Source organism: Phycodurus eques, chromosome 8 (genome assembly GCF_024500275.1).
Source record: "Phycodurus eques isolate BA_2022a chromosome 8, UOR_Pequ_1.1, whole genome shotgun sequence".
Classification (NCBI taxonomy): domain Eukaryota; kingdom Metazoa; phylum Chordata; class Actinopteri; order Syngnathiformes; family Syngnathidae; genus Phycodurus; species Phycodurus eques.
The window spans coordinates 5,634,216-5,659,953 of NC_084532.1; the positions used below are offsets into that span (position 1 = coordinate 5,634,216).

Below are 25,738 nucleotides of genomic sequence, written 5' to 3' on the forward strand. Positions count from 1 at the left end.
AAAAACAGAATACAATGATTTGCAAATTATGTTCAACCTATATTTAATTGAACACACTGCAAAGACATGATATGTAATGTTCAAACTGATAAACTTTATTGTTTTTAGCAAATAATCATTAACTTAGAATTTTATGGTTGCAACACGTTCCAAAAATAGCTGGGACAGGGTCATGTTTACCACTGTGTTACATCACTTTTTCTTTTAACGACATTCAATACACGTTTGGGAACTGAGGACACAAATTGTTGAAGCTTTGTAGGTGGTGTTCTTTCCCATTCTTGCTTGATGTACTGCTTCAGCTGTGCAACAGTCCAGGGTCTCCGTTGTCGTATTTTACGCTTCATAATGCGCCACACATTTTCAATAGGAGACAGGTCTGGACTGCAGGCAGGACAGTCTAGTACCCACACTCTTTTACTACAAAGCCAAGCTGTTGTAACGTGCAGAATGTGGTTTGGCATTGTCTTGCTGAAATAAGCAGGGGCGTCCATGAAAAAGATGTTGCTTGGATGGCAGCATATGTTTCTCCAAAACCTGTATGTACCTTTCAGCATTAATGGTGCCTTCAGAGATGTGTAAGTTACCCATGCCATTGGCACTAACACAGCCCCATACCATCACAGATGCTGGCTTTTGAACTTTGCGCCCATAACAGTCCCAATGGTTCTTTTCCTCTTTGACCCATAGGACACGACGTCCGCAATTTCCAAAATCAATTTGAAATGTGGACTCGTCGGACTACAGAACACTTTGCATCAGTCCATCTTAGATGAGCTCGGGCCCAGAGAAGCCGGCGGCGTTTCTGGGTGTTGTTGATAAATGGCTTTTACTTTGCATAGTGGAGTTTCAAGTTGCACTTACGGATGTAGCGCTGAACTGTATTGACTGACATTGGTTTTCTGAAGTCTTCCTGAGCCCATGTGGTGATATCCTTCACTCATTGATGTCGGTTTTTGATGCAGTGCCGCCTGAGGGATCGAAGGGCACGGGCACTCAATGTTGGTTTTCGGCCTTGCCGCTTATATGCAGTAATTTCTCCAGATTCTCTGAACCTTTTGATGATATTATGGACCGTAGATGATGAAATCCCTAAATTCCTTGCAATTGTACATTGAAGAACATTGTCCTTAAACTGTTGGACTATTTTCTCACGCACTTGTTCACAAAGAGGTGAACCTCGCCCCATCTTTGCTTGTGAATGACTGAACAATTCAGGGAAAAGTCTAAGTTAATTATTATTTGCTAAAAACAAGAATGTTGATCAGTTTGAACATTAAATATATTGTCTCAATTAAAGATAGGTTAAACATGATTTGCAAATCATTGTATTCTGTTTTTATTTATGTTTAACACAACGTCCCAACTTCATTAGAATTGGGGTTGTAATTGTGGGGGAAAAAAAAATCTTGAGACGGAGGCACCTCGTAACGCTGCTTACTGTATCAGTTTAGTAAGAGTTTTACATGACTTTTAACATGATTATCCCATCCAATATTAATTCTTGCTCACTTATTGTTTATTAATAGTACCCACTGGTCTCCTGGCTTCTAATGGCTTGCGTGATTGCTTTGAAAAGAAATTCTATCATCTGCTCCTTAATCATGTTCTTTGTATAACACCAAATATTAATTCACTTTCAGTCGTCCAGTTGCTCGTTTCGATGTGCAAACTATATTTTAAAAATATCCCCGAAAGATGTCCTTTAATTATTAGTCACGAGTTATGCTCAGAAGCTACATTAGGGAAGTTGAATAATAATCCTTTCAATTTGTTTGATTGTTTTAAAAATAAAAAAAAAATTAAAAAAACCCGAGAAATTCGCACTTGCAAATTGTGGCAGTGATGAATTGTTTTTCGTTTCTGAAAACAGGCTGTTCTTCCCTCTTCTAAATTGAATACAGTATACACTTTACCATCTGGTCTACGTAGTTACTGTGGAGTATCGCACTAATTGCGGAAATATAAGCAGATCAGGTTTACTACATTTGTTTTGAATTGAACCAAGTTCTCATACAAACTGTACTACTTAGTGAATTACTGCTACTATGCAGTAAAAACATTCACGATCCTCTTGACATTACTTTTATTCGAATTGTATTCATCCTGTTTGTCCTGCAGGCGTTGTAAAAATCATGTTCGTGTACAGATACCTGTCCTCTTGATTGTAAAATGTGTTGATGAAACCGCCCTTCAAAGTAAAGTCTCAGTAATCAAAACACATAGCTACACTACTCTGTGTTTTTGCAGGTCGTCATGTCCTAATCATGCTCTGTGTTTTTACCATGTTGTATTTGTTGTTGTCACCAATGGCAGTACCCAATCCATATTCTTATGCACACTTGTTTTTCTTTTACATTTTGAATGTTGTCAGACACTCGGTGGACTAAATGCCCGTTTTCAACTTCTAAAATATTGCTGAAATAAAGCGAGCAACAATGAATAGTTTTGGTTTCAACTCTGTTATGTAGAAAATAACTCCAATGACCAAATCTTACTCTTCAGATATTAGTAGTGTGTACAAAAGTATTTGGATAATGAGTTTTTATGACCTGACACAATGGATTTGAAATGAAACAAAAGATGTGATTGTGCTATTACGTGTTGTACTTACCATCTAGGGATTACAGACACGGGTTTTATGCACGAGTAGCTGCATTTTCAGGACTTCCACAATATTTGGACCAAGTTGTGACTTGGATGGAAATCATTTGCAGTCAATGCCCAATGGACCTTCAGACATTCTGCAGATACTGCATTCCTTCCACCTTTCCTTGCTGCTGGGTTGTGTTTCTTACTGCCTTCACTTCAGTCTTCAGTCAGTAAAAAGCATGCTCGATTGGGTTGCGATCAGGACACTGCCTTACCAATGATCATTTCTGAGTCCATTGTACAAATACTTTAGAGCCCATAAAAATAACTGTAATTCCTTAATGGTAAATGCCAAAATTGTATGCTTCTTATTTTGAAATATTCATTCACTTACTTACTTATTTATACACCTTGATTGTTTTATTTCATATCAATTGTGATGATTTGGAAAGGCAGAATTCATGTACTATTTTTGGAGCAAACATTTCCAACCTATGCACTTCTGTGATGTATGCAAATACAAACTCCACAGAACATGTACCATATGTATTGAACTTACCATAGTAGTTCAGAATATAGACATTCAAGTTCATTGACATTTTTTCCTCTTCCTCCATTATATACAAAACAAAGGGGTCAATGCTTCACAATATGTACAACTTCAGTGACAGATTAAAATACTTGTGTGCATCTTTACATTTACACACAAACACATTTTTTTCGACATTTTGACTTGAACTTTTGACATAGTTTAACTTATTAAGCAGCCTAAAAGGTCACTGTAGCCCACTTTTATATGAGAATATTTTAGGGGTTTTGTGTCAAGAGACTGCAATGAAGAACTATTTGTCTGGTTTAATTAGTTACTTCTATAGACTTTATACACATACATCTATCTGCTCTCTAAAAAAAAACAAAAAAAGTGCAAAAAGTTTCTTCGTCATTTTCATCATACTGCCTTTAAGGGGCTGTGGCACTCAAAACTCTTGTCTGGTAACACGCACAAGCGTCTTTGTAAATTTACAACCCACAAGTGCTGATCGAGTTAAAGCATTTCTTAATCTGGCTACTTCCGACAAATTTCTGAAGGGATGGAAGGAAAACTATTTTGTGAAACACAACGTATACATGACATTCAAAGTGGAAATGATGAACATTCGCACAGTTCATTATGCTCACAATAGCTACCACAAGATCAATCTGGCTGAAATACCTTTTTATAGTAACGGTACGTTGCATCGTTGAGTGGCAATGAATTTGTATTTCCAGGTTTTAGTTTACAACCTTTAAAAGTGAATATGTCAGTGTGTTTGAATATTATGTCTGTGTTATTGTCTGGCTGTATGTAGTGTAGATATGCTGGGCTCCTCACAAGATGTAAAGGTCATTTTCATATAATTTGATCAATAATGGCAAAGACATGGGCCAGTGAATTTCCTTTTGAAAAAAAAAAAATACTGTTATGAGTATTTAAATTCATGCCAGTTGTTATCCATCAAAAGGTCAAAATTGTTTCTCAGAAAAAAGTTTTTTTTTTGTTTTTTTTTAAACTTTTAATGCCAAAATGTCTTTACCGTTAGATGCCCAAAATGAAGTTTCAGAAGATGCTAGTTAAATTTTTTGATTTTTTTGACAACTAACACGAATACAACTTGGTGTCTTCAGAGTACCTTTTTCGTTGGTTCTTTTACAAACGGTCCTTCTTTTCCACTGAAGCTGTCTTTACCGTTAACGCCACTTGAGCGAGCCTAATTATTTTGTGGCATTAAACCAGAGGGATCTGTAAACTGAAGTGTCTGGACGAGGCAGCCATTTAGCATTCGCACAATGGTAGACAGCAACGTAAATGGTGTTATTTCTGAGATATCAATGAATATGTAGGAATTTATGAACGTGTCTGAACTATTGCGTGTCTTTACCGTTATTTCACTTGAATAAAGATAAAGAGTATAATGGGTTTAATGGGTAGTTAGGATCACATATGCACTTGTAAGTGCAACTCCTACAATTTCTATGAAGCTGGTTATGCCTTTACCCTCATGCAACAAATGTTATTTCAGTGGGCCACCGCCATTCGCTGTCAATAAAGATTGCTTGAACTATAAATGCCTAACATTTTAAATGATCAATATTTTTTGGGAGAATAGGACTAAGTGTGGCAGTTTCAGCATTGGGGACACACAAAAAAATGGCAAAATTATGATTTGTCTTTTTACAAGAGTCTCCTGTTACTGATCAAATTAGATGAAAATGACCTGTAAAAAAACGTATAGAAAGAGACAAGAATGGACCCTGGTCAGACCAGAGTCTCCCTTATCCTATTTGCTAATGAGTGTTGTATCTCTTCCCTTTTGTGCGACCATGTTACTACTTGATATTTCTTTGTAATATCAGGTTACACGGCTAAAGTGAAGCAGTCAGTAGGCCTATACATTCTGTATGTTGCTGTCCATTGGACGTCAAATTAAAGTGTGTATTTTGGGTAGGGGCTCCAACTTCCTTGACAAGGCATTGAGGATGAGATGGAATTTGCTGTAGCGATCCGATTGGTTGACCGAAGCGCCGCGACTCCCCCACAGCAGCCGTAGCTGAAAGTCCGTCTTGAACACCTCCAGCAGGTCTTCATCACACTGGAAACCTGAACACATACGTGCACATTTTGTAACATACGTGGAAATCCACTGGATTCATTGACAAAACACACAGTTACACGAGTCGTAGAAGGTCAAACTAAGTTCACCTGTAAAGGTCATAGTGCATTTTAGGTTCGTACTGAAAGTTCACTAATATGGAATGTACCAAACTTTTTGTGAGCAGCGTATATATTCTCATTTGAATGAATTAATTTATTTTACCATGCATGATTGTCGTTGCATTCTCAGTGTAGCGTTGTGCATGATGTGCCACGTCGCGTGCAGCCTCGAGGTGACGCAGCATGATGTCACAGCCCTGGTCACTGGTCTCCCACAGCTCCGCCCCCTCCGGTGAGACGGATGGACGCTCCAGCAAGGTGAGAAGAGGCAACAGGAGGGGAACGCACACCACAGCAGGACAGGAGGCTAAAGGCGGTTTAAAAAAAAAAAAAAGACTTTTTAAGACCACCTTGATCAATTTAAGTGACTAAAATGCATATGGACAGCACAGTGACACGGTGGTTAGCACATGTTCCTTACAGTTTTTAGGTTTGTGATTCGAATCTGGGCTTTTTTCCTCCAGGTACTAATGGAAATGCTCGCTGGGCCGGGTTAAAGAACGGAGTGGGTTGTTTGTGGTCAGCGATACTTTGCCAGCCCCCTGACCTAGACTGTCAATAGGCGAGTGTGAATGCAGTTGACATATATATATATATATATATATATATATATATTTGTTTTTGTTTTAGGGCAATCTGTCATAGTTGTTGTTTCCTGTAAAAAAAATAAATAAAAAACCTGACCCCAAAAAAAAAAAAAAAAAACTGTTTGGGTTTTCTTCCCAGATGTAATGTTAATACTGCCGCGTACATATTTGGATCTCATTATATTGAGCAATATATGAATATGCTGTGGAGTTAAATAACAGCTTTCTGTTTCATTTGCTGTCCGGTGCGTACCTGTTCCCTCGTAGAGATTCTTGTAGAAAGGTTTGAGAGTTTTCTCATAGCCGATTGCAGTCTGTGTGTAGTTCCTCCTCAGAGTCGTCCACGTTTCCTCCAGACGACTGATCTGCACAGCGCGCAACAAGCACCCGCTTGTAAATGTTCAGGAACTTCCGGTCAAATGTGGGTCTTCTTTGTCAATACTGTGATATACATATATGTGTGTGCGTGTACAGTGGGTACGGAAAGTATTCAGACTCCCTTAAATTGTTTCAGTCTTTGTTATAGTGCAGCCATTTGCTAAACTCATTGAAGTTGCTAAGTTCATTTAAGTTCATTTTTTCCTCATAAATGTACACACAGAAGCCCATATTGACAGAAAAAAAAAAAATTTATTAAAAAAGAAAAACTGAAATATCACACAGTCATAAGTATTCAGACCCTTTGCTGTGACACTCATGTATTGAACTCGGGTGCTGTCCATTTCTTCTGCTCATCCTTGAGATGGTTCTACACCTTCATTGGAGTCCAGCTGTGTTTGATTATACTGATTGGAGTTGATTAGGAAAGCCACACACCTGTCTATATCAGACCTTAAAGCTCACAGTGCATGTCAGAGCAAATGAGGATCATGAGGTCAAAGGAAGTGCCTGAAGAGCTCAGAGACAGAATTGTGGCAAGGCGCACATCTGGCCAAGTGCAAGGCACATGAAAGCCCACATGAGGTTTGCTTAAAAAAAACAACAAAAAAAAACACCTGAAGAACTCCAAGATGGTGAGAAATAAGATTCTCTGGTCTGATGAGACCAAGATAGAACTTTTTGGCCTTAATTCTAAGCGGCATGTGTGGAGAAAACCAGGCACTGCTCATCACCTGTCCAATACAGTCCCAGCAGTGAAGCATGGCGGTGGCAGCATCATGCTGTGGGGATGTTTTTCAGCTGCAGGGGCAGGACGAAGGGTTGCAATTGAAGGTAAGATGAATCCGGCCAAGTACAGGGACATCCTGGACGAAAACCTTCTCCAGAGTGCTCAGGATCTCAGACTGGGCCGAAGGTTCATCTTGCAACAAGACAATGACCCTAAACACAGAGCTAAAATAACGGAGTGGCTTCAGAACGCCTCCATGACTGTTCATGAAGCCAGACCCTTGACTTAAACCCAATTGAGCATCTCTGGAAAGACCTGAAAATGGCTGCCCACCAACGTTCACTTTTGAATGCACATGTGCCATAGCTGAATGTTTCCGTTCTTTTTGCACAACTTGCTGTTCTCTAACACGGAGCAGAATGGCAAAATTCACAATTGATCCATGAAATGACCAATACATTTCCAAACATGTCCACTTCTGTGCCTTTCTGTTATTCTTCCAGTCTCTTTGTATCTTTTTGCGACCTGTTGATGACACTCTGTTCCAGTGCCCTCTGAGAAGCTTGTTTGAAGCCTTGCAATGGTGTTGAAATGTGAACAGCACGATGAAGAAAATAAATAAAAAATAAATACCAATCCTAATTGAACCAGGAACTTTATTGGGCATCGCATCTTCTGCTTCTACTTAGATCTATGTAGTAAACAAGGTGAGGCGAATGTGCGTTACCTGGGGCAGTTCCAGAGCTTTCATCAGGGCGGTGAACGCAAATAGGTCACCGACAGTGTCCTTCAGCTCCAACGCGACCAGGACAATGCGATTCAAAGTGCACGCGCGCTCCTCCACGCTGCCCGTGCACCCCAGAATATCCACGGCGACGCCTATAGCCATAGTGTGGTGTCTAGAAGGGGCGTGAAAGGGGAAAGCCGGATTTAGACTGCTGCTTTGTCATAGAACTGTTATCCTTCAATGTTTGAAAAACATCGATTTTCAGAGTGCTGAAAAGAATCTCGATGAATCAAACCTTCATTCAGCTTCAACTTCAACGTGCCCAATGAGAGGCTGAGTTTGAAAGCAGTCAGCTCACTTTTTTTATTTATTTATTTCTTTTAAGGACAACACCGTTTTTAAAAGGCCCCCAGCTCCGGTAACCTTCGGGAACATTCGGGAAACGTTGGCGCATATCCAGAAGTGATTCTTGTGTGCGATCACGCGAGATTTCGAGATCGACGGCGGATCAGGATCTTTATGTGTGTGTGTGTGTGTGTGTGGTGCTCTGTGTTGAGTTTATCGGTGCACACCACACATACAATACGAACAAAACTGTTGAATGCCTGATTTTGTTGTCTTCATGTGTGGGGTCTTTGAAAAATCCTTACGTGTGTACCAGTCCTTATCAGACTGCTAATTTAAGACCTGCCTTTCAATTCAAATTAGAAACCAAATTTAATCATAGAAAAAAAAAAACGATAATGATAGGCGGCACGGTGTGGGCCTGTGAAACCCCATCAAGTGTGAAATGAATCAACCAGGCCAAGTCATTCTTGATCCTATGGCTATTTAGATGAAAACATGTTTGGGGGGGAAATTATTTCGTCTGGATATACATACCGTTCCATCAGGTCCAGCCTCAGCTGTTGACCATGTGGCAAGGTGATCAGCTCCAGGCCAGAAGCAACGCCCATCTGACCTCTCTGCTCAGACGACACTCCGAGTATCCTCGCCACCTGGACAGCAAGACGTCTCTGCTTAACGACGTACCAGCAGCAAGTAATTTGCCTTCGTTCTATTTTGCCTTCGTTCTATTTAGTGGTGTATTTCTTAGAGTGGCTTATTAGTTAGTGATAGCTTTGTGGGCTCCTGGAAGATCATTCAAGGAAACTAAACTGCTACTTTTATAATAACATTGGGCAATCTGTTTTCTGTACCTCCTATCTTTTTTTTTTTTTTTTTTTTTTTAACCAATAAATCAGGCAGTAAAGTAAGCATGCAAATTAGTCATCTTAGCTGAAGGTTGTTTTTTTTCGGTAGGTCATGACGACGCATAAACGTCCTGGACTCTCCCCTTTGAGGTAGCACGGTTTGTTGTGGTTTAGCAAAAAAAAAATAACACGTTGCATCTGCGCCACTAAACCAACCTCGTGAGACCTCGTGGAAAAAGTGAAGACATTTTGGTTGGCATTGGTTGGTCCGTTTGTGAGACGCGGTTTGAAGATCAAGCTTAGAATGAGGTTATAGTGACGTAAGTATGTGTGTGTGTGTGTGTGTACCTGGCAGTCGGCCATTAGCAGGTGTCTGGCTATACTGTGGTGGTTGTGGCTCAGCAGCAGCTCCTTGGCTCTCTTCAAAACCAACATCTCCAGCGGTTTATTTTCGGCGGGTAGCAGTCGAGAGTTGAACTCCGTTGGCCGGAACGCTGACTCCGTCTCCACCACCGGCCTTAGGAACACGTTCCTCTTCTCGTCCTCTTGCTCCTCCCTCCCCGTGCCCTCCTCTTCTTCCTCGCTGCTGTTTTCTAACGCCTCAATGGCGTGATGGTAGGAGCTTCTGTCCAGTCCTCTCTGCCCTCCCACCTCATCCCCGTCTCCGCCCTCTCGCCTCAATCTCTCAACATAGCTGCATGACAGCTTCTCAAGTTCATGGGGGTTGTCTGGGATAAAGTTTGGAGGGTTTGGGTCATTCCGTTCCAGCGGGCTGCAGGCCCTAAGGTCTGCGGGAGCGGGTGCCAGGCATTCAGTTCGTCCTGGTATCGCCTCAGAGTCGGGATACTGAATCTGTGGAAGTGCACAGCCGGAAGAGCGTTGCAGGTCTGCATGGATACACTTCATCGGCAGACCTGTGATGGGACAATGACATCTATTACCTTACATATCACCTGGACTCATCAACAGCAACCGCATAGTGATTGTAAATGCGCCACTGAGTGGGGCACGGCAGCGGCACGAGTTTTGGCTTTTTGTCAACTATGTGACCCACTATACTACCAGTGCCCCAATGGACAGAGGTGTTTTTATTTTTCAAAATGCATTCTTACCTTTTGTGAGTCCACATACAGTATATAATTCCCCCTTTTCCTCTTTGCATTCATTTTACTTTTCCTTCTATTGTATGTTACCAAAGATCCGATTTGTGGTTATTGTGCCAGCTGCACGGAAGGCCTTTTTTTAAATGCATTTTCGTTTTGACAACATTTTTGAAATGCTATAAGGTCAGGGCGGAGATGATTTGGATCCCTGTTTGAGGAAGAAGCCATTCTTTTCAGTCCACCAGTTTAAGCTGTTGTCACACAAGACATAGAATAAATAGCTCGCGTTGACAAAATGACTGGAGTGTAATCAAAGCAGCACTGCGTGTAACTTGACACAAAATGTAAAAATGAATACACATGGGAATTACCTCCCATCCTCCATGGACAAACAGGTGTTTCCTCACATGTGGAGTCCAGGGTGGGAAAAGACAGGCTGGCGCAAGTGGGCTGCGTGGAGCTCGAGGGGGGACCTGGGAGCTGAAGGCAGGGGAAGCGAGGCAAGCGTGTCAGTGGAACTTTGCTGGGTTTGGGGGGAGGTTTCGGACACAGCTGGCTGTCAGAGCCCCGGATTGGTTGACCTGCAAGAAATTCAAAGATTTTGAATTGAATGTCCTATTCATATGCAAGCAGTGTCAGCGGGAAAACATTAAAAAGGCACTCATTACTTTGCAGTGAATCAACTACCGTTTGCTGATACGAGAAAGTCTTCTGTGACTTCGTCATGCTCTGACCTGTTAGTGGCTCTGCCAACCGCCGTGAGACTGACGGGCTCAGCAATGGCTCGCTGCCTGTCCGATACACAGGAGACTTGGCATTTGGGCTGAGGGGAAGGGGGTCTGAGGGCTGGTGGTTCTGAGGTCTGGATCCTGGAAGTCGGAGATAAGTGTTCATTATTACAGAGGGAAAACCCACTCAACTGACGCATCATGAGGTACACCTGCTTAATATAATGAGAACCAGTACAAGTCAAAAGCCTCCTTTCTCAAGCAAGGAAGCTCGCTCGCTAACACAGCTACCGCCTTCAGTGCTGGACAACCGAAGCAGAAAGCAGCCAGTCATGTGGACAAGCGCAAGGAGGGAAGGCGGGGGGGGGGGGGCAGCAACAGTTCTTTTTTTTTTTTTTTTTATCTCCCCTCATACCCCTTGCCACTTGTTTTTCTAAATCCAACTTCAGGGCTGACATCTGCTCTCTTGCGGCCAGTGAGAAGCACTGGTCTCTGGCTGGTTCTCTTTTCTTACCCCGGCTCTCGCCCCGTGACTTCCACACGATACTTCTTCAGAAAAGTGACACTAAACACTCAAAGTACTCATCAAATCAAGATGATGATAAATGAATAGCCTGTTTGTTAATTTGCGTAAAATTATCCATGATGTAGCAAGAGATTATTATTTAATTTTGAAAAGACAATTGTTTTTTACACGTTTTAACTATGTTTATTTTTACATCATCTACGAGTGACCTAGCCAATCTATCAGTTTGAAAAATCAATTGTGACTCCTGCGCACAAAAGTTTGCCCACCCCTGCTTTCGACTTCAATCAATTTTCCGTGCATGTTTTTGGAATGCCGGAGGAAGATGGAGTATCCGCAGAAAACCCACACAACTATGGGGTGAACAATAACCTAAATTCCTTTTTCAACGCTGATTCTGTTTGCACCATATAGTTTCAAGTGCAAGATGATAAAATGTATTATTTTTTTTTCCTTACCAAGTGGTAGAAAGCTCTCTGATTGGTGCGCTTTCAGTGGCCGCCGCTTCTCTGGGAGTTGATTTAGACTTGCTGGTTGACTGCCGCAACGATCCTTCAACCTGAGAAAATTATAATATAAAATAATCATGAACACACAGCCAGACTGTGGATATTATAACTGGCAAATAAAGACTGAAGAATCAATGCATCACTGTGTCACCGACACACATTTGGCGATAATCCACTCTCCACCAACCTGAGCTGGCTTCCTCTACCCATGCCATTATTGTGGTAGTGGGCGCCATCGTGTATGCTGTGTGTGTTCTCTTGTATTTGTCCGTTGGTAATGTTGAGGCTTAGCCGCTTCTGAAGCCGCCGTTCCTGTTCGATCAGTCCTGACTCTCGATGGTTACCGGACAGTCCGTACTTCTGTTCCAAGCAGCGCAATGGCAGCGTGCGGTTGATGGGCTGGAATATAATGGCGCCTACCACCTGGAACATAAGTGAAGTAAATCAACTTTCAGATGCGTAATAATTATTCCCAAAAAATATATCAATATAGTCAGATTTTATAAATACAGAATGGGGTATGCTAATATTTCTTAAATGTATTTTATTCATCCATCCATCCATTTTCTGTCCCCCTTGTGCTCATTCGCGTCACGGCAGAGCTGGAGCCTATCCCGAATGAATTCGGGCAAATGTTTGGTTACACCCCGGACTGGTCGCCAGCCAATCGCAGATATTTACTCATTTATTAGATAATTTTTTCCCCCCGTTTCGAAGTTTTACTATTATTTTTCCAACAGGTGCAGGTAATGTTGAAAACTCACCTGAGAGACAGGTTTTCGGTTCCCGACATAATATCTTATTAGAGCGGGAACACTGTCAAAACCTTCTCGCTCCACACGATACTCAACCCTTGAATAGGCTTCGTTCAACATCACAACCTAGGGGAAAAATAGTAAAAAAGTTTGGAATATTTTACTTTATACTACGTTGTTGTGGACAAAATAGCTGTAAAAACAAAAATGGTCTATTTTTTTTGGTCCACTGACTCATGAAATGAATGAAAAAAGTGAAAATGTAAAAAAAAAAAAAAAAAAAGTAACACAAAGAAAGTACTCGTACTGAAGGTGCGTGCAGTTTTATCCAATATGAAAAATAAAATAATAAAACTAAGTTCCTGCCTCAAAATTGTTTCGATATGTGAATAGGCAATAAGAAAAGATGTGAAAATTACAAAAAACAAATGGAAAAAAATGAAGTGCTGTACCCATGTTCCATCATTGTTAGCATATTTTCATTCATAAATAAAAAATAATTTGCCTTACCTTTTTGTTAATTTTAAAATGCTGGGCCGTATTTCGCCATTGACATGTCAGAACGTAACTTCCAGGACTGGACAACGAATCACGAATCAGGAAATCTCCATCTCGCTGTACGAAGTTTTCAGCAACCTAGGACGAAGCAGACATACACACATACTCACATATACATTGGTACATGGGAGCATAAGAAAGGCTCTACACTAACCTTTGCACTAGTAGCAGCAGCAGTAGTGGTGCAACCAACTTTTTCAGTTGGTCGCACCGGCACATAATTTGGTCACACCATTTTTTTGAGCATGCATGACCGTGGCGTGCCATAGGTACGTATGAAGGTTGACAGTAACAGACAAAATATACTACTGTGAACAAGAAATTTGTCCGCAACAAGCAGTAACAGACAAAACATGTCAATTCAATTTAAAAAAAAAAATAAAAAATACAAATTTCGTTTTATTTGATCATTTGTTCGACTTAGAGGGGCAGTTCTTATAGTGAGGGCTCCTAAACCTCTTCGTTTTGAGCATTACAACGACCATATGATTGACATATATTTAAAATTGACTGCATAAGTGTACCACCGCCATATAAAAGTATCATTTATGATTATTCACACTATTTCACAAATTCTGTACAATTCCTCTTTGAAATAATAGCCCCAAACAGAACATGGATAAATCATTACTTCAGCAATTATTGCACTTTATGTTCATAATAGTTTCTTTTCATTTACAAAGGAATCTAGGCTTTTTAAACTTTGCACATACAGTATCTTTATGTCTATGCTATAAACAGGGTTTAGACATCCACATCATTTATGTGGCCCACGAAAGCTTACCACAGCTTTCCCTCTTTCTTTCTTTCTGTTAAAAACTACATAACCATTATAAAGATTATAATCATCTAATGCATGGGTAATTATGTATTATGATGGTGCTATTATTAGGTTTCCCACTCAAAACGTAATAGGTAAGGGACAAGATGTGAAACTGCTTCATACTCTGGAATACACGCTTTGTCTGTAAACAAACATGGTGCTGCTCAGCTTCTGGCTAGCAGATGTCATGGCTAGGTATACGTTTAACAAGTAAAATAAAACTAGTGCGGTACAAAGGCAACTTGTCTGCATCCTTCATTTCCTAAAAGGAACTATTGATGTTGCACTTTCCCAAAAAGAAAAGCTTTAAGATGATGATGTTCCTGTTTACTTTAAACATACAGTTAATCTTTTGTTTTTCATTCCCCCCCCCCCCCCCCCCCCCCTTGCTGTACTGAAGTTGAGCTGAAGCGTGAATTTAAAACCAAGGTATGTACCGAATTGTGATTTTTGGCAAACCTTCGAGAAATTATTCATTTATTTGGTTTCATCATTATGACCAGCCACCTGCGGGCAACCATAACTGCTACAGTAAGTGGCCCGCAATGAAGTCAGACACCTCTGGTCTTGTGATTAGGATTTCTGTTTTTCTTTCCACACAGGGATCTCTTCTTCAAATTAATGACTATGATTAATCAATAACAACAATAATAAAAATAGATAACATGGCAGACAAAACCCTTTTAGATTTTAACAGCCAAACTCAGTGTCACAGAGACAGCCTTTAAAAAGAACCATATGATCCAAATTAGATTCATCCTCACTGGAGCTCGAGACTTTAATCCAATTGCTGTTACATAACATATCTAATGGTTGTTTGGTTTAACCCAAAAGAAGCACATAATACAAAGTGAAATGTCTCTCTCTTCACACCCACATGTACTGTACCTTAACAACCTGTCCTGCATATGCGCAGACACGTAGAAAGAAGAAATTGCTTTGCAAACACATCTGTCAATTTAATATGCATTAATAAAACCACCGCTTATTTACAAAGCCTCTAATCAAGCGGTAAGCTCTAAGCTTCTGATTTACTGAGATCCGGCGCTAAATTTGTGTTCACTCACTCACTCACTCACGCCAACAGAGTTGAAAAGAGGGTTTTGGTAAAGTAGCTTTAGGTAAAGTAGCTCAGGAGGTTTTCACCATTGAAAAATTGGGAGAGCAGCACAAGTGCAAAGCTACGTTTAAAATGATAGAACGGGAAGTGTTTATAAAAGATGCAAACACACATGACTCAGATACGGAACAGAAATCTATTTCTCCATAAATGTTTGGGAAAGCCAGCGACCACATAAAAGCCATGTTTGGTTTGATTTAAATGATGTGCCTGGCAGTTGGGTGTATCTGCCCATCCTGCATAACATTGCATTTAAAACTTGGGACAGCACACCCGATAAACTGTCGAAAGCCGTTTTGTCCACTGTTGCTGTTGTTGTGTTTTTTACTACTTGTGCATTTCTCAGTAGCGTGCTGTTTTGGTAACATTCAAAGAAGCTACATTTCCTCAGGCAGTCTTAAACCTTCAATGCATGTCATCCGTTTTTCACCTATTCGTCCACTCGAGACAGCGCCCGCTACATGCACGTAATGTCACGTGACCAACATGGAACACGGGATAGCTGACTCCATGTGTATGTTACGCTGACCAGCATAACTAGTACTGATGACATGATTGTTTGAAGGCGAACTTGCTCGAAGCTTGTTTTCTTTATGGCTGGTGACGTCGGACAAGAGTTAAATATACGCATGTAGATTATATAATTTATTTATACAAATATGATATGAAACTTGGAAATAGGAGCCAAACAGGAGGATTCTATTGCCGTAACAATAGCCTATTGTCATCTTTGGTGGCTCTGCAGTGACATTTTGTGTATTAAAAAAAGACATTGTCGATGTTTGTACGTATGCTTTAAAATGGTCCCCTCCCCCATTCACCGAGCACGGAGGAAGTGCTTTTACCCATTTTGCCAAATGCGGAAGTAGGTTGCTCATGTACCAGATTGTGCGGACATCTTGTCAATCCCCATGGGCAATATCTACCTGAACAAATCCATGCTACTTAACCTCACAGAACACTTAAGCCCGCCGCACACTGCCAAATGCGGTCCAACCCGATTGGACCGGGCCATCGCATAAAAATAAGAGTTGCACATGCACCCCGCAGATTGAGCGATCGTGTATGTGGACGCCCCGAACAGCGAGCTTGAAAAGGTGTTTGATACTGTGTACACAGTATATTGGACTTTACCACATTTATTCAACCATAAAAAGATAGATTAATAGTTAAGGAAGACGCAGCCAGCTAAAGAGAGTGGACACGAACGGAAAAGATCTCCCTGCCCCCTCTCATTTTGCCTGCGCTATGATGGCACCACTATGTATGCTTGTTTGCAACTGCCATTCAGACGAGGTATTTAAAGACTCAAAGTTACCCATCACATTTCGTCTCAGGTTTGATTCATTTAGCATGCCCAATGGATCTTCTTATACTCTTGCCAGAACGTGCAAAATGAACTGCGTGGCATTTTTTCCCATTTGGCAGACACAATCCTGCGTGTGCCCATTTAGTACAACCCCAATTCCAATGAAATTAGGACGTTGTGTTAAACATAAATAAAATCAGAATACAATGATTTGAAAATCATGTTCGACCTATATTTAATTGAATACACTGCAAAGACAAGATATTTAATGTTCCAACTGATAAACTTTATAGTTTTTCGCAAATAATCATTAACTTAGAATTTTATGGCTGCAACACGTTCCAAAAAAGCTGGGACAGGGTCATGTTTACCACTGTGTTACATCACCTTTTCTTTTAACAACATTCAATAAAAGTTTGGGAACTGAGGACGCTAATTGTTGAAGCTTTGCCAGTCTAGGACCCGCACTCTTTTACTATGAAGCCACGCTGTTGTAACGTGCAGAATATGGTTTGGCATTGTCTTGCTGAAATAAGCAGGGGCGTCCATGAAAAAGACGTTGCTTGGATGGCAGCATATGTTTCTCCAAAACCTTCACAGATGTGTAAGTTACCCATGCCATTGGCACTAACACAGCCCCATACCATCACAGATGCTGGCTTTTGAACTTTGCGTCCATAACAGTCTGGATGGCTCTTTTCCTCTTTGGACCGGAGGAAACCACGTCCACAATTTCCAAAAACAATTTGAAATGTGGACTCGCCGGACCACAGAACACTTTCCACTTTGCATCAGTCCATCTTAGATGAACTCGGGCCCAGAGAAGCCGGCGGCATTTCTGGCTGTTGTGGAATGATGGCGTTTGCTTTGCATAGTAGAGTTTCAAGTTGCACTTACGGATGTAGCGTCGAACTGCATTTACTGACATTGGTTTTCTGAAGTGTTCCTGAGCCCATGTGGTGATATCCTTTACACATTGATGTCGGTTTTTGATGCTGAGAGATCGAAGGTCACGGGCATTCAATGTTGGTTTTCAGCCTTGCCACTTACATGCAGTGATTTCTCCAGATTCTCTGAACCTTTTGATGATATTAAGGACTGTAGATGATGAAATCCCTAAATTCCTTGCAATTGTACGTTGAGGAACATTGCCCTTAAGCTGTTGGACTATTTTCTCACGCACTTGTTCACAAAGAGGTGAACCTTGCCCCATCTTTGCTTGTGAATGACTGAGCAATTCAGGGAAGCTCCTTTTATACCCAATCATGGCACCCACCTGTTCCCAATTAGCCTGTTCACCTGTGGGATGTTCCAAACAGGTGTTTGATGAGCATTCCTCAACTTTAGCCTCATAACATGTTACCTGCCGGGGTATCGCACCATGGTACCAAGCATGACTTCTCGGCTCCTCGCAGTTCATCTTCAGTTCTTCCTCCAGCTCTCTGCGAAGCTTCTCTGATGGACCGTCCAGGATGAACTGATCCTGGGAAAACTGCAATAGGAATAGAAAAAAAAAACAGGATTCTTGAGAAAAAGAAAAATACTTGTATATAATGTGCAGAAAATAGGCCTTGATATGACAGTTACTCTACTAGTATTAAATATGTTTGAGTACTATGAAAGATTTTACCTGTCAGAAAATTAATTGAAAGCTCACAATTCACAAAAGAAAGCATTCAGTGATTAAAACAAATGTTCTGGATTTTTTTGGTCAAATAACTAATAATAATGAAATTTTTATGAATTTAACAACAGCAACAACAATAATAATGCTAACAATAATAATGGGGGAGGGGGGGGGGGGGATACCAGAATAAAGACTACTTTATTCAAATAATTAAAAAAAACACGACAACTGCACTGCAAATTTGGTGAAACATATTCATAAAGCATAATCATATAATAATTTGATGGCTTTGGTTACCATGTCGATTAATTTCATTGCACTAATATTTTAGATGCATATTTTGTCTGGTTTGCTATAAGATGCCGACCGGAAAAGTCCAATATACCTTTATGCATACATAATGCAGTACTATACAACAAGGCCAAAGCAAAAAAGCAAAGGCAATTTAAGTACCCGTGGCAATTGGTAAAAAATGTATAATAATGATAAAGTATAAGATATAATATTGAATCCAAGTATAATTCTTATAATAATATATAATTTTGTAATAATTAAAATGGATGAAAAATAATATGCAAGCATGAAACATGCCGCATTTAAAAAGAGGTTGCAAATTTATCTGAGGGTAGTCAAAATGTAAATAAATGGAAGGTGACGTGAGCAAATTGAGGCATATTTTATGATTGTTCTTTTTCATTTGAAGGCTGACATATTCTCACATATCTTGAAAGTTTGGATAGAACAGTAACAGACAAAAAGGAGTGGTAAGAACTGGACTGGATGCTATGTCACCACTACAGCCTGCAGCACTACACACAAACACCCTGAACACACAATAAACACACATGAACCTGTTGTGCTGTGTTGCTTTTTATAAGATTTAGGTGTGCTATCAACCCCGAATTAATATATGTCACTTTTTGACGGCAAAACACTGTCAGGTTTATCATTCTCGTACAAGGGTAAGGTTTGCAAGAACAAACACATACACTTACATGGTAGCTATTGGGTCGCAGCATAGTTTCACCCTTCTCCCTTTGTGAAAGAAGCTCTTCATAGCCAATACGCAAAATCGGTCTCACTAACTGCAGCCTTCTTTCAAACACATATATGGTGTTTCGAATCTTCTATCAGACAGGAGGCTCAAGCTCTCGCTCACACACACAGACACACACACACACGGATCCACACCCCCATACACACCCACAAACACACACCCATTCACTGTCTCCTTCGGGATTTTCTCTTCTTCCTGGTTTTGCACCCACTGTTTCCCAACTTGACGACGTCACTACTCTCAGCTACTACCCGGCCCTGTCCTCCTTCACACCCTCACCTGACGCACGGATACACAGCTGCACACACAAACACCTAAAGAACCTAAACATAAACTCTTGGATTCTTTACAGTTTCCCTTGCAGTTATAACTTGTGTAATGAGGGTGTATATAGGTTGTATGCATTGTGTTGTCGTCGAAAATGTAATACTGTAAATATTCAGCTTTTAATCTGCAGTTTATGGTGTATATAAAAAAAACATATCTACGGCAGAAGAAATATCAATAAATAAATATCAATACAGATAGTTTTATGCATCAACTATCTGGGTTAAGGCAATTGTCCTCGCTGTTGGCTTCAGTGTGGACTTTTTGCTTCCCTTATTAAAAGAATCAGCCACAAAGGTAGTAGCCCTGATCCCAATTTATTGACTTCACTCACACAGTAGTTTTCCTCGCAAGATGTCTGCACCAAGAAAGGCAAGTACATACATGCAAAAAGGGCAAACTGAAAATAAAACTAAAAAGCATGATAACCTTGCTTTCATGCCATAAAATACTTTTTATTGTCGGATGTTCCAAATTTCAAGATACTATTCCTATTACTACCACTATTGCTGATATATATATATATATATATATATATATATATATATATATATATATATATATCAAACAGTGTTGGCTGCTGCAGCTTTCCAGGCAGAGGCGCCTTCATTTGGCCCTCTCACTTTCCACAGTAATATGATTACTGTATATTCTACTGTAGCTCTAAATGGAATCATACCCCAACCCCCCTATCGTTGCAAGCAGGTAGAATAAGATGTTCGACATTAAGAGCCCTTTGTAAATTGCCTGTGTGCTGAGGCACACATCACATACATATTGAGAAGAGATATGGGACCATGTAGGAAGTGTGTCAGGAAGGTTCCAGGACTGGTGTTGCAAAAGATATATTTCAAATCCAAACTACAAGTACAGACTTTTGTGACACCGGTCCTGGAACATTTCTGACTTACCTCATCTATGATACTGAAAATACCTCAATAAGCATCTCTGTAAAACTAAATCAAACCTTTTATGTTTGAGTCACATTGTGACTTTTCTAGCTCTCCTTTCCTTCTGGATATTGTGTCTCACTGCCTCTCTAAAGTCGTTAGAGTAGATCTCCTTGCCACGACTATCCCCATGAGTGCATGTAACAGGAGACTTACTATCCTATTGCAGCTAGTTTACAACAAAACAACACACAATAACATAATGGGCTTGAAGTCACAATGTTTTAAGATGTTTTTCGTATCATATGTGATGCGTGGACACAAAGTATTGTGTACACGTGTACATGTCCTGTCCGCGTGTGAGAGAGAGAGAGAGAGAGAGAAAGAGAGAGAGAGAGAGAGCGAGAGAGAGAGAGAGAGAGAGAGAGAGAGAGTGTTGGAGAATTATCCAAAAACTAAATGGCAGCTTTTCACAAAATGCTGCATTGGGGTCTAAGAAGGAGCCCATTAAATTTTGGAGTGGAGCTATTTAATAATAATAATTATTATTATTATTTATTGGTTTTGTGCAGGGCACAGTGGCCGACTGGTTAGAGCGTCAGCCTCACAGTTCTGAGGATCCGGGTTCAATCCCCGGCCCCGACTGTGTGGAGTTTGCATGTTCTCCCCGTGCCTGCGTGGGTTTTCTCCAGGCACTCCGGTTTCCTCCCACATCCCAAAAAACATGCATAAATTGGAGACTCCAAATTGCCCGTAGGTGTGCATGTGAGTGCGAATGGTTGTCTGTTTGTATGTGCCCTGCGATTGGCTGGCAACCAGTTCAGGGTGTACCCCGCCTCCTGCCCGATGACAGCTGGGATAGGCTCCAGCACGCCCGCGACCCTAGTGAGGAGAAGCGGCTCAGAAAATGGATGGATGGATGGTTTTGTGCAGGGTCGTGCACTTCATTTAGTCATCGCAAAATGATCAGGATTTGGAAAAACAAAAGACTGGCAAAGCAAAGTAAATTTATTTATATCGCACATTTCATACACAAGGTAACTCAATGTGCTTTACATGATTAAAAGCATTTCAAAAAGAAAAAACACCTTATAAACATTTAAAACAAAGAGAAAAAAGTACAATTAAAACAGTGTTCAGTGCAAAAAAAAAAAATCGTTTAAAAGTGGTAATGCTCTAAAAAGCATGGGGAAAAAGAGGAGTTTTTAACCTGGACTTAAAAACATGCACACTTTGGGCTGACGTCACTTCTGTTGGCAATTTATTCCATTTGTGTGCAGCATAATAGCTAAATGCTGCTTCACCATGTTTGCTTTGGACTCTGTGCGCCAGTGTTTGACCTGAGTCTGTCGATCTCAGAGCCCTACTGGGTTAATATTCCATTAGCATTTATTTCATGTATTCAGGAACATAAACCGTTTAGTGAATTATAGACCATTAGCAGAACTTTCAAATCTATTCTAAAGCTGACTGGAAGCCAGTGTAAAGACTTAAAAATTGCAGTAATATGCTCTGACCTCTTTTTTCTAGTCAGAACCAGAGCTGTCCAGTCTGAAGACCATTACAATAGTCAAGTATACTTGAGATAAAAGCATGGATGAGCTTCTCCTGGGGCCTCATGTACACAAGGTGTGTACGCACAAAAACGTGGCGTACGTTCTTTTTCACGGCAAAGTTCAGATGTATCAAGAGTGAAATAACCGTGGAAATGTGCAGTGCCTCACGCCAACTTCATGGATGGCGTACACGCGTTTCTACAGCTGTTGGTGATTTGGCGACACTGTGAGGTGATGCTGGGAAACTGTTATAATAAATCTGCAAACCAGAGAAACATGAACAATTAGCACTGACGAACGATTCATGCCCAACAGCATTTGATTTCAACAATGTAAAAGATGCAAGGACTCGGAATTTACTTGTTAACCAGTATATTTAATGAATCACTGATATTTGTGAGGACACCTATTAATTGATCAAGGTGATCATTTATGCCGCCTATTGCCCTCACAATCACTTCTTGTGACTCCAGCACATGCACTGAAAAATCCCCTATTTCAGATGTCTGGTATTCAATTGAAATGTTAACATTCAAATGGTCTTGCTAATAATCCAAATTCAAATGGCTGCATTTACTTAATTTTAACATGTACATCGGTTGCTCATGATTAAAATGTGTTAAAATGACATATTTGACCCCTCTTCTCCTAAAAAAAAAAAGATTTTTTTTCAGTGTGCGTGTCCACTCCTGTGTATTAAAATAATAAATTGAGTCATCAAAAAGGAGTCAAAGTGTTTGGTATCATCTTTGATATGCTGATGCGCTTCAATTTGAATTCAAAAGATTTATTACAAATACCATACATATTACATTGACGCATGAACCTTTATCTCACAGGGCTGAGTGTAGGTTACTGTATGAACACATTTGTTATGAGTTATAAAAATATATGGTATTAACCTTGTGGGATGATCAGCGTCAGCTCCCACCACCCGAAAGAGTAGTGTCACCCATGATCACAGCGTCTCTCCTCGAACGGGGTGAGGCCCTCCGCGTCGGTTCTTCCGTCTTTTCTTGGCCACACTTTGGTGGTGGGCAGCTGTACTCCGCTTCACGTCCACCTTACTGTCTGACCACTTCTTTTTTAGTTCAGCGTGTGTCCGCTGTTCTGACTCAACAGCATTGACAGCCGCACACACGCTGTCCCATTCGCGCCTCTTTCGCATGTTGTTAACGCCGGAGGACAGCGTGCCAAAGAGGATTTTTTTTGCACACCTCCACTTCATTGAGCAACTTCACATTCAGAAAAAATATTTTTCTTCATTACCTTGCTCATTTCCCTTTTTTTTCTGATCATGCAGAGATCGGGATCTCAGGTGCAGAGTTCATTTAAATATGATTTGCATATTTAAATGTAGGCATGGACAAGGAGGAGTCGGCTACTCCAACATGTGTGCTCATTTCCACGTTGATTGCGATGTGCGAAGGAAATGTGCTTGGATTGATCCGTACGCACAGATTCATACAGCTGGATATTTTTGTGCGTACTGACGTTTTCTGGATTTGAGGGTACGCCAAGTTTCAGTAGGAAATCCACGCAAGTCCTTGTACATGAGACGCCCTGGGCTGCTTGGCCCATGCAAACCTTCACTCTGGATACGTTCTTATGATGGTAGAAGGCAGTTTTAGTAATTGATATGACTGTTGAAAGTCTCGTGGGAATCTATCAGAACACCAAGGTTTCGGTTTGGTCTTTGGTTTTTAAAGAGAGTGACTCCAGGTATATACTAACAGCAATCCTCTTTTTTATTGCCCAAAACAATAATCCAATCATCCAGTTATTTATCTGTTTTAGACAGTGACACAACACCTCAATTGAACTGTCGTCATCTGGAGACACTGCTAGATATAACGTTGTGTCATCTGCATAGCTATGATAGTCAAAATTAAAGTTCTGAAGAATTTGACCCAAGGGTAGCAAGAATTTGACCCAAGGGTAGCAAGAACTGACCCTTGAGGGACCCCATAGGTCATTGCCATTCGATGAGCTTGAACACTTCCAATGGTTACAAAATAACTCCTTTCCTCGTACAAACTAGGAATGAAACATACTGTAGGAGTGACTAAACACCTTTAACTACATCTAATGTTGTTACTGTCGATGAAAATCATACACGTACCATTCTAATCTTCATCATGGCTACAAACCTTTATCCAGTGATTATAAAAAGTCAAATGGATTCTGATATAACTAAATTGACTTTGACCAAAAAAAAAAAAAAAAAAACGAAAAAACAACATAGCTGCGATAGGCTCCAAACACGCCCACGGCCCTTGTGAGGATAAGCGGAACGGAAGATGTATGTATGAATGTCGTGGAATCAAGTTAGACAAGTAGTCACATTTAATTTAATAAAATAAAAGAGTTGCATTTCAATGAAGCAGAGGCAAGGCAGCAACTGGTTGGAATGTTTATCACTGATTGACCTTTAATAGCATCCTAAAATATGATAAGACAGTGGTTGCATATACAGTACACTGTACGGTTGTGGGTGCATGCGTTTGTGTGCTTGCGTGTGTGTACCAGAGAGTTGACCATATATGCACATTTTATATGGAAGATGGTCTTTCCCTCCTTATACTCTTTCAATCTGTACTCCATGTTTGTAGGTTAGATCTGGTTACAAATACTTGCTGTATGTTTCCATGAAGTCACCACTCTTTCCTTAGGTGAATAATTTTATTCTATGTGAAGTGTAATTAATATCTTATATACAGTGGGTACGGAAAGTTTTCAGACCCCCTTAAATTTTTCACTCTTTGTTATATATATGCACACGCAGCACCCCATATTGACAGAAAAAAATGTAATTGATGAAATTTTTGCTGATTTATCAAAAAAGAAAAACTGAACTATCACACAGCCATAAGTATTCAGACTCTTTGCTGTGACACTCATATATTGAACTCGGGTGCTGTCCATTTATTCTGATCATCCTTGAGATGGTTCCACACCTTCATTGGAGTCCAGCTGTGTTTGATTATACTGATTGGACTAGATTAGGAAAGCCACACACCTGTCTTTATAAGACCTTACAGCTCACAGTGCATGTCAGAGCAAATGAGAATCATGAGGTCAAAGGAACTGCCTGAAGAGCTCAGAGACAGAATTGTGGCAAGGCACACATCTGGCCAAGGTTACAAAATAATTTATGCTGCACTTAAGGTTCCTAAAAGCACAGTGGCCTCCATAATCCTGAAATGGAAGACGTTTGCGACGACCAGAAGCCTTCCTAGAACTGGCCGTCCGGCCAAACTGAGCAATCAGGGGAGAAGAGCCTTTGTTGAGAGAGATAAAGAAGAACCCAAAGATCACTGTGGCTGAGCTCCAGAGATGCAGTCGGGAGATGGGAGAACGTTCTACAAATTGAACCATCACTGCAGCCCTCCACCAGTCGGGGCTTTATGGCAGAGTGGCCCGACGGAAGCCTCTCCTCAGTGCAAGATGCATGAAAGCCTGCATGGAACTTGCTAAAAAACACCTGAAGGACTCCAAGATGGTGAGAAATACGATTCTCTGGTCTGATGAGACCAAGATAGAAATTGTTGGCCATAATGCTAAGTGGCATGTGTGGAGAAAACCAGGCACTGCTCAGTCCCTGTCCAATACAGTCCCAACAGTGAAGTATGGTGGTAGCAGCATCATGCTGTGGGGGTGTTTTTCAGCTGCAGGGACAGGGCGACTGGTTGCAATCGAAGGACCGATGAATGCGGCCAAGTACAGGGATATCCTGGACGAAAACCTTCTCCAGATTGCTCAGAACCTCAGAATGGGCCTGAGGTTCACCTTAAAAAATAAAATGACCCTAAGCACACAGCTAAAATACCAAAGGAGTGGCTTCAGAACAACTCACCCAGAGCCCTGACTTAAACCCAGTTGAGCATTGCT

General features: G+C 40.7%; 1 protein-coding gene across 5 annotated transcripts in view; it reads right to left on the bottom strand.

Annotated features, from left to right (window-relative positions):
- Positions 1-3,007: 3,007 nt before the first annotated feature.
- The window catches only part of bcar3 (BCAR3 adaptor protein, NSP family member), a 58,154-nt gene continuing 35,423 nt past the window's right edge, over positions 3,008-25,738 (bottom strand). For 3 of the 5 annotated variants that reach the window (XM_061684749.1, XM_061684746.1, XM_061684750.1), the window contains 13 exons: positions 17,754-17,882; positions 13,091-13,216; positions 12,590-12,706; positions 12,013-12,248; positions 11,775-11,875; positions 10,797-10,931; positions 10,434-10,643; positions 9,308-9,873; positions 8,649-8,764; positions 7,767-7,938; positions 6,185-6,296; positions 5,448-5,651; positions 3,008-5,230 (listed from right to left, as the gene is read on the bottom strand). In XM_061684749.1, coding sequence (XP_061540733.1) covers positions 5,052-5,230; positions 5,448-5,651; positions 6,185-6,296; positions 7,767-7,938; positions 8,649-8,764; positions 9,308-9,873; positions 10,434-10,643; positions 10,797-10,931; positions 11,775-11,875; positions 12,013-12,248; positions 12,590-12,706; positions 13,091-13,216; positions 17,754-17,882 — 2,403 coding nt within the window. In that variant the 3' untranslated portion in view covers positions 3,008-5,051. Of the gene's footprint in view, positions 5,231-5,447; positions 5,652-6,184; positions 6,297-7,766; positions 7,939-8,648; positions 8,765-9,307; positions 9,874-10,433; positions 10,644-10,796; positions 10,932-11,774; positions 11,876-12,012; positions 12,249-12,589; positions 12,707-13,090; positions 13,217-17,753; positions 17,883-19,012; positions 19,332-25,738 lie in introns of those variants that run through there. The other 2 variants (XM_061684751.1, XM_061684747.1) reach the window with 2 other exon arrangements.